The 9802-nt window shown below is 40.5% G+C and overlaps 1 protein-coding gene across 1 annotated transcript; it reads right to left on the bottom strand.

Annotated features, from left to right (window-relative positions):
• WDR76 (WD repeat domain 76) lies at window positions 1-9689 on the bottom strand. The gene is made up of 11 exons (XM_009280386.2): window positions 9639-9689; window positions 9296-9351; window positions 8299-8419; window positions 7396-7497; window positions 7266-7309; window positions 7021-7174; window positions 5048-5200; window positions 3430-3644; window positions 2767-2919; window positions 1176-1229; window positions 1-347 (listed from the first exon to the last, which is right to left on the bottom strand). The coding sequence occupies exons 1-11, from the start codon at window positions 9687-9689 to the stop codon at window positions 92-94; spliced, it is 1359 nt and encodes a 452-aa protein (XP_009278661.2). The 3' UTR covers window positions 1-91.
• Window positions 9690-9802: the final 113 nt, after the last annotated feature.

The raw sequence follows: 9802 nt of genomic DNA, 5'->3' as shown, positions 1-9802 counted from the left end.
TACAGTTAGCTTAGGAACAGCTTAATACGGATTAAACAAATTTAATGCAAAAAGGGGGTGGTGGGGGGGAAGTATCATCTGAGCCACTTTTTTATTCTTTGAACACATGAAGGCGGCCACTGGAGTTGCCACCCACTAAGATGTTCTTACTGGGATGAACCACATTAATGGAACACACGGAACCAAGGCAGTCAAGGTTATAAAAAGAGTGCAACAATTTTCCAGTATCTTGGAAGACTTCTATTTGTCTTGGTCGTGCCATGCTGCCCACCACGAAGCAGTCCTCCTGTTTAGGGTCCCATATTGCTCTGAACCTAGTTAACCAGCGTCCCGTGTTATTGTTATGTCTTCAGAGAAACAAGCAGGGAGAAAAAGAAAGAGAGAAACATTCCTCTTACTGAATCCAGTATTTGTAAGTATCATCATTTATGTCGTATTTGCTTAAACCCATCTTCCTCGCCTTCTAAACCATCAGCACTTTCACACACTGGACAGATCGTGCTGCTCAGATCCATGCAGTGGATCACTATCCTGTGATGGGTGGGATGGGGCAAAGAAATGTAATGGAGCGAGAAGATAAAGCAGAGGGTACTTTGACATTAGTGATTATTAGTCAAAGTAGTTATGCTTCATGGTTGCATATTTTAGTAAAAATAGGGCAAAGATGCATCAAGCCTTTTGATAAACTGCAAGCTAAGAATTTTCAAGCCAGTCACTGATCCAGTTCCAGCTCCTTAGCAAACCAACTCTGACAGCGATTCGCCCTTCTACCCAAAAACATGCTCTTTACCATTAAGAAGTGACCTTTGATATTTAAAAAAATGCGCAAAGAAAAAGCATTCTGCAACAAAACACATTTCAGAAGTCACAAAACGGTCTGTTCCAGGTACACAGGAAGACACTAAAGCTTCCCTGCAGACTTTACCGACTCGAAGCAGGCTATGCGCCAGTCGTGCTTTATGAACAAAAGCCACTGTAGGCACCTGTGAGGACTAGGGCAAATTCTCAGGCTAGGAGGGTCCTAGGGCTGCTCTCCCTTCCACAGCTGCCAATGAGCCCGAGGCTGGTTGGAAACACCACCGCGTAGCCTCTGCGCACCCATCGCTTATGCCACAAGTGCACTGGAGCGGAACTGCCACAGCGTGCTGTCTTCAGCCCCAGTGTGTTCAGCTTACCTGACGGTACTGAGAACGGAGACTGTCGATGACAAAGAGGTGGTGTCATAGACCCTATAACACAAAACAGCGTGTTAATAAAATGTACACGTGTTAAAAAAGGCAGCCCTTTCCTCATAAAGCACCCTGCACAGATCAGACCACACAGGAGTCTGGAATATAGTAACGAACAGCACATAGACATCCAGCTCAAATAAAAGCACCAACATTCCATCTGAAATTATTAAATTTGCTCTTTTAATTGGATTTGCTTTTAGCTAGAACTGAAGGTCATCCTTTCTGAAAGCTGTTATACGAAGAGAACAAGAATGGCTTGCTAGGACAAATGACAGGCTCCTCTATCCCAGTATCCTGCCCTTTTAGTCACTGCACAAACAGGCTGCCCGGGGAAGAACGCAAGAGAAGGGGAAACACACGCAGGAGTGAAATCCCACCACTAACAGCTTCCAGTGCCAGGACTTCCTCAGGCAGGCATGAGCTTGACTGACAGAGAAACCGTCAACAGAGCTCTTGTTCTGGGCTCTCCTTCACCCCTGATAAACTTTTAGGATCCCAAACCCCCTAGGGCAAAAAGTTCAATGAGCTGTTGAGTTAAAAGCTGCTTTCTTTTTTCTTTGGAGGAGGCAGTGAATAAATGATCCTCTATCTGTTTTCTCCATTCTATCGAGCACAAAAATTCTGGTTTACTCATATCCATTTTGTGCTCTGACACTTGCTGTTAGCGCCAAGGATCTATAATTTTCACAACCAAGCCTACTATGGAGAACAAATCTTCAATTACCTATAGTAAATACATCACGGGAAAGAAAACATTACAGCAACACAGAACTCACACAAAAGAACTCTCCCCTGTGTATGTGGAAGGGGAAGAAAGAAAAATCACATTTCCAGACAAAATATGTAATGCTGTAGTAACTGCACCATATCCAAATTCTTTCCAGAACACGTGTAGTCACCCCATCTTTTAAAAACACAAGCAATCTGTAGAGTCGAGGCCTGATTTTCAACCTGGCCTTAACTGGTCCCCCCATTCTGTACCTGCTATTCTTTGATAAAATTTACGACTTCTAAACATGTACACAGCGAATATGCAGATGCAATCAGGTATTCACATGAATAGATTACCTAAATTATGGTCACAAAACTAGAGAGTAGAAAGAAAAACTAGATCTCTAATACAACTCACAGCAGTTTAAATTACCAAATTGTAGACTAGTTACAACAGAGCTGATCTTACCATACTTTTAAGTACCAGCAGGTAAAAACAAATTCAGTTTCTAAGCATTTTGTATTCATATTCCTGAGCCAGGTTTTTGGTTGGTTTGGGGTTTTTTGTTTGTTTGAAAGACTAACAGTACCTGTATATTTTACTGCTCAGTGTTAAATATTCTTCAGGAAAATGAGAAGTAGAAAAAAAACCAACCCAAAAATCATGCAACATTAAAAATGCCAATGCAGGAAAATGTCTTTTTAAAAAAGTGATAAAGACAGAAAGCTCTCAATGATGGGTAATACAGATAGGAAATAATAATAATAAAAAAATACCAGTTGACATTTTCCATAAAGCTTATTCCTTCTCACACCGTCTTACCTCAGCTTATCATCAGCACACACCGTCACTACTCTGTTCCCAGTTACAGGTGAGAAATATGCAGAAGCAACACTTTTTGTGTGTCCTTTAAGAGAGCTCACGGGCTTGTTCCCATTAGACTTCAGGTATCGAACATCATAAATACAAACATCCCTGCAACACATATCACACAGAACACTTTACAAGGTGACAGTTAAATAATTATTCTTATTCTCCATTTACCAAAAAATGCTCAAGAGACACTGCAGGTTTTATGTGAGCTGCGTTCAGAACTTTACTTCAGCAGTGCGTATTCACTCAAACAGCCAGTGGCTCCAAAGGGTTTTGGGAGCACCAAAACCAGCCCAAACCAACAGCTCATCAAAATCCCTCTACGCTGCAATCTGTCAAAAGCCACAGCGACTCGTAAGACCATTTTGTACCCATTACCAAAAGGTGAAGGAAAGTCAAAGTGTATCACATTTTAAATCCTGCTAAGAACTAAAAACTTGTTTTCTAAAAAGATCAAGAAAGCTTTGACTATACACTGAGGCTGACAAATTGTCTGCCTCATCAACAGCTGCTCCTGCCCTCCAAATGTGCCATTTATAGCCGACTTCAGACAGCAATGCAGACAGAACACTGAAAACACAGAATAACTGCAGTTCATTTTGAGCTACATACACTGAGCCAGCAGCAATGAAATACTGTTTATTCACTGGGTGAACATGGACTGTCCTTGTTCTTTTGAAGCCAATGTCTGCAGAAAGCTCTGAAGACGTTCCTGGCGTCCGTCTGTCCACAACAGCGACGTCGCCATCCCAGTGTCCCACTATTGCAGTGGAGGCATTATCTTCCAAAAAGTCAAAGGAAGATAAGCTTTCTTCACTTCTGCATATCTGAGCATAGAAAAGGTCAAATGTAACCGAAACTATTCAATGAAAGAGAGAGTTATTCATAATACCCAAAACACTCTATGGACTCTAGATTTCATGCTTTCCCTTTTTAATATAGTAAAAATACTAATGAAGACTACCTAATTTGATACCTCCAGCCTTAGCTACCCATGTAGGTAACCTTTCTGTAAAACTGGTACGCTTTCCACAGAGGAGATAATTAACCACCCAAAACAAACTGGCAACAACACACTCCGAATTCTCTGTTAGAACTCTTACAATATCACTTCTATGGCCCAGTAATCAACGGCTGTTATCCTCGAGTGCATACTGAGCGAGGATTAATGGTTGCATTCCTTTCTCCAACGCTGCAGAAACCTTTAATCGGGTGCAGAAATGTGAATTTGACTTCCTATAAATTTGGGAGATCAGAATCAGGATGTCAAGCCATCTCATCCCATGGCAGTTTCCTCTCAAAGCAGCAATTAGCCACAAGTATAATAATGCTGCAGGAAAACTCCCATGTTTCAGCCCTCTCTAGGTGTGCAGACTCTTCCCATTAGCAGCTGTATTCTTTCCAACGGCAGTAATACTCCTAGAGGTATCACAAGTTGGCATAAGGTAAACGGAGCAGGAGAACGGCATTTCTCTTCCCCTGACCTTCTTCTTGCAAGCATTTGTCTCAAAGAGACAAATGTCTCCCTCTGGACTTTCCTGGCCTCTTGACCAACCAATTGCAGATACCTCCCAAGCAGCTGGCCTGCCTGCAAGCCCACCAAAATTACAGTGCCTGTAAGGGTTGGGAAAAAAAGCTTTAAACTGTTGTAGCTTGTTATATTTTCCAGTGTTGGAGAGCTGAACAATGCAGATGTATCTGTCAAAAATAAGCAAACAAAGCAAGCATCATGAAGCTCCTCAGTTAAGCTGTCTGGCTCACCGTGGAGACAGTCACAGCATTTTGCTCACTTGAAGCCTGAGAAAAGCAAAGTCAACTTGTGCTTTATGTTGTTTTACAATGTTTATTTGGGGGGGTGGGGGTTCGTAAGATTTAGTTCTTTAAATTGCTCTCGTTTGTCATTGTTAAAAGGTAATGCTTTTGAGAAGAGACACATATTGCTTAAGTACAGAGATATGAAATTAAATTCAATAATTGCAACTGTCTCTGCAGGAAGGAAATTGGGAGTACCCAAGCTGTTACTATGTTTTATTCAGTGGGAAGCACCTCCCTATTTTTATGATGTTAATTAAAGGTTACTTTATGTGTCCTTGTGGAAATGGAATCCTGAATTTCTCGTTAACAAAACAACCAACAAATAACAACTTGGGCACAACGAGACTAAAACTTCACAGCAGTGCATACCAAGAGATTTCCAAGGAGTCTGCAGCACAACCGAGGGAGTACTCACCTCATCAAAGACAGCTCTAGTAACATCACCACATCGCAGAGTTTCATTGCTTAGAGACAGCAAGTGAGCAGGATTAAATGGAGAAAAATGCATGCAGCTGACCAGGTAATTGTGTGGAATAAAGACATGTGCTCCTTCTTCAGACTTAGAGTTCTGAAAAACAATTGAGATTCAGTGGACACAGATGCTAATCACTGTAGTTATTTCTATTAATTTCGAAGTAAAGTGTCTGTTTTTCAAATGTTCTCAGTCTGCTCTGGATAACTGTATGGAGGAGGCAGTAGGGTGCTTGATGTGTGGAGACATCAGCACAGGTAACACAGGCAGCAAGACCGCTTCGGGGCACAGCGTGCTCAGGCTAACGTCTTACTGGAACAAAGGGAGTTTCACCTCTGCGTGGAAAAGAGAACTGCCCTCACGTGGACCACTCAACACAGCACTGCTAAGCTACAGCCTCCCTCCCGCTACCATTTTCACCACTACACAAGTAATTTAGCTCAAAAGAGCACTAAGAATTTACTCTCAGTTTCAGAATTCTGTTTCCTAATTAGGAAAAGCTGCAACTTCCTGCTGTAATTTAAGTGCACTTCTGTCGTTGCAGTCATCAATACTGTATCTGCACATCGGTATCTGGCTCTCTTTCACTGACAGAATTGGTTTCTCAGTTACCACAGCTGAAGACCTTGCTGAGGACCAAACATATGGTCAACTTTTACATCAAAATATGTACACACTAGGTTACTTAGAACTCAAGCTAAATTATAGTGACCCAAACTGAATGTAAAGCATAGTATCTTCTCTTCCAATTTTGGCATCATTCAAGCTCTGTTATTTTAAAAGAAACTGAATAGACCATTTTGGAACAAGTACCAGTTCATTCCACAAAGATTACTCTGCTCCCAAACTCAGTCAAGTCCAACTCACTTCAGGAAAACAAAAAAAAGGAGAGCAAAAGGGAAAAGAGTAGCTTTAACAATTCTAGGCTTCCACTGAAATGTCTTTGCAAGGCCACAAAGAGCCTGCAGCACTCAGAGACCTCAGCCTCCCCGTCACCAGATCACACTCTTTGACAGGTAGTAGCCGCAGCTGCAGTCAGATCTTTCTAAATTGCATGGAGCAGTTTAAACTTCTTTATAATTGATTAAGAGTCTCAGAGCTGAATTTAGTTGATCAGTTTCCTGAAGCTGTCAAAGCAGAAATGACTTGAAACTTGAGAGGTTAATGGCATTGAGAAAAATGAAAAGAAAATCTGCATGTGTGTGAACTTCAAGCAGCTGGTTTGGATGACGTGGGACCAAAGTGGAGGGTGCGGGGGGAGGTTACAAAGGTGTAAGTCAAGGGCATGAATAAGGATTCTTGTTGCAGGAGTAATTAAGGCAATTCAGAAACGATGGTGAGACTATCTGCAAAGCCCTCAAAAGTTTTCAAAGCGCCACATGCTAAGCTATTTTTCAGAGACAATGTATGTAAATATGTGCCAGCATATATATTGACACAGCAATTTTCTCTCTGCTGTCTGGAAAAACAGTGACTCACTGCAGCTACCCAAAATTTGTACAAACTCAAAAAACAAATACTTGAGCATCCATTTCCCCTCACTCTCCAAAACCTAGCTGTGGTATTGCTACAAGGGTACTGTAATTAGATCCTGAAACTCTCAACAGTGAATTGCAATTTTAATCCTCACTGATAATATTATTTCAGCTAGTGATCCATTTTCTTCCACTCTGCCCCCAAAAATTACCAGTGCAACCTTTCCTCCCATTAAACCTGGGCTTGCCAAGAACCAGACAGACCTTTCAAGCAATTCTGGCGAGTCTCAATTTAACAGACACCCTGGTGTTATCCATAAGAATGGGGAAAGTCTAAAATACCATCGCAAGTCAGACAAAATGACGCTCCAGGCTGTGCCCCATCTGCGTCCATCCTGCAACAAACAGCTCTGCCAGGTGAAGAGCACACTAACAACTCACCACATTCCAGAGACCGATCTGCCCGGACTTGTCTCCAGCTGCCACAAAGATGATGCTTTCAGAAGGATGGATAGCCATAGAACTCACTCGATATTTCACAACCTTTTTAATGTTATCTTCACTGAGGACCATGCTGTTCAGGCTGTCTTGGTATCTAGACAACATCATTAAAACTTTAGCTATTCAAGAGAAGAAAGGAGGAGAACAAGACAATACCCAGTTTTTAGCTGCTGTCTTCAGATTACCTTTTCATGTCACGCGTGCGCTTTTCGGTATCGTTAGCTTTCATCTACAGATAGAAAGGAAATATTTATCAGAATTGGAACCCAAGCTAAATTACTTTATCCAAAAACAACTAACTGTGACTAATAATACCTCACTTATCCTCATCCACGTAGTCAGTAAGTCCTCTGTCAATTTACTGTCCCCCATCTGATCTTCTGGTACCATTGGCAAAGGTCCGGCCGGAACTTGAGGCTGGAACGACATCAGCAATTTTTGTAACTCAAAACAACTAAAATTACAAATAGGGTGAACTGTTACTTTCCACACATCAGATATTTTGAGAACACACCTATGATAATAAAAGAAATAAACATAACACCAAAAAAAAAGTTTGTATCAAATCTTATTAAAAAGATAAATAAAACTTTACTAAACACAACAGCAAAGACAAATAGCTACCCTACGTTTTTTCCTCTCCTTTCTGATACTCCAGCAAGGTTGATCTTCAAGAACTGTATTACAGAGACTTAGCTTTATTCTCAGCACCATGAGAATTCTCACCTCAGAAATTCCCATCTCTCAGAGCAATAGAATTTTTGCTTGTTACTATATAACTACTTCAAAAAGGTAGCAAATATTTCAAAGGAAAATGAACTAGATCAAAAGTTACAGTAAAATAACATTAAACCAGAGTAATAAAACTTTGAATTTAAAGCTGCTCAAATCTATGGGCTGTTGAAAAATGCATAATACCTCAGGACCCTTCTGATCATCTAAAACTGCACTATTTCATCAACCTGAGTCACAGAATATTGTGACTTTCACAATATTCTAACTTTCAGAGGACATGGGAAGCCTGCTATTCAATATGCTCGAGGGTGAAAGAATTTACCTTTTATTATTGGCACTGTATAATGTACCTTCACAAATGTCTAAAGGTTTTTACAATAAGCTCAGCAATGACAAGTATTATCAGTAAATTTCACCAGCACCGTTTTTATAAAGCTTCTGTGTATACACACACACCTCTCCTCTAACCCTTCCCCATCTTACATATTCCTCTGCTCCTGGCTGGGCAGGCAACTCCGGCATTGGAATTCCTGACGGCTCTACTCTTTGTAAGCGCATAGATCTTCGACGTACTGTTTCATCTTCTGCCTTTTTAGGCTTAGCTCTAGAACAATTAAAACATTTCAAAATTACAGACACAGTTAAATAACATAAGCCCTCTGCATTTAAGTACAAGACTACAGAGTAGTTTCAGATGTATAGTTCTAACACCTTGGCCCAGACTTACAGCCTGACTAGTTCTGGTTCACTTTAGGAGGGCTGCGATTACTTTTTCCTTCAGCGATAGCAATGAACAACAAAAAGAGCACTTTGCAATGCATATATATGTATTGCATTTTTGTTTCGCTTGCAATACATCCTGCCATTGTCACTTCTCTTCCCAGCCCTCCTTATTTGTAATTCATCTTTCCACTCATTGATCTAGTCATCTTTTTCCACTTTCTTTCATCATATATCTTATTCTTTTTTTGGACTTAAGCTCCTTTTTCTGCTTTGCCTGGCACAGTTTTGGCACCGCCAAATGTCTTTTCTTCTACACTAATTGGTTACCCTATCCCTTGCATCTACTTCCCCCCCCCCTTTCTTTCCCACGCCTGTTCCCATCATTTAACATGTTTTCATCATTTAACAATTCTTTCTTTAGCCATCATGCCAAAATATGATCAGAAAAAAGAAAGGCACTTGAAATACCTTAACACAAATATCACAAAAAGAACAAATTCTGTCATTTGACAAATAAAGATATTCATACTGTCATTTTCTTTCCAAAGGATGGCAGAGGAGAGGCACTACCTAGAGGAGCTACCTGTTCACGAATTCATACAGCTTAAGATAATCAGTTATTCAGATTTAGCTTGATAGGGAGACTCCTCACTAGCTCTCCCTCTTTGCAGTATCAGGTATGTGCAGATGGAAGTGCTAAAACAGCTAAAACACAATGAAGGAACAGTGATACAAATCTCATATACAGTTATTTTACCTTTTGGTGACGTGAGATGATCTTTTAGTTGCAATTTGGTGAAGTCTTGCAGCTGACTTAAAGAGAAAAATAATATATTAAATATATATATATAACAAGCATAAAAGATCAACCTGTATAAAATACAATTATCTAAAGGCTGCAATAAACTATATTGCGATTATTTATAACAATAATAAAAAGGGATTTTTAAGCATCAAGCTGTGTTGTGTCTGCTTTGCTTCCATGTACCAGCAAGAACTCCCCGATTTCTGTGAACAGCACACAGGAGCACAGCACAATCTGGATGTTCTGTAGCCCTTCTCTTTTACAGAACAAAGAAAATACTCTAAATGCTACGCACCAGACACAGGAAGACATTTAAAGTAGAACCTGTAACTACAGAGGCTGCCATTCACAGTGTTTTCTCCATTACATTTTGAAGACAGGCATTAGAATCATAGGAATCATAGAATCATTAAGGTTGGAAAAGACCTCTAAGATCATCAAGTCCAACTGTCAACCCAA

Source organism: Aptenodytes forsteri, unplaced genomic scaffold (genome assembly GCF_000699145.1).
Source record: "Aptenodytes forsteri isolate BGI_AS27 unplaced genomic scaffold, ASM69914v1 Scaffold83, whole genome shotgun sequence".
Taxonomy (NCBI): domain Eukaryota; kingdom Metazoa; phylum Chordata; class Aves; order Sphenisciformes; family Spheniscidae; genus Aptenodytes; species Aptenodytes forsteri.
The sequence above is the reverse complement of the archived record's forward strand: the minus strand, read 5'-3'. Positions and strand labels throughout refer to the sequence as shown.

Excerpts from the sequence above, each read along its gene's own strand:
- WDR76 (XM_009280386.2), bottom strand. The coding sequence starts at position 9,689 with ATGGCAGCCTCTGTAGTTACAGGTTCTACTTTAAATGTCTTCCTGTGT. Across the intron at positions 9,352-9,638 it reads TAAATGTCTTCCTGTGTCTG|TCAGCTGCAAGACTTCACCA; the intron begins GTGCGTAGCATT and ends TTTCTCTTTAAG. Across the intron at positions 7,310-7,395 it reads CGTGGATGAGGATAAGTGAG|ATGAAAGCTAACGATACCGA; the intron begins GTATTATTAGTC and ends TTCTATCTGTAG.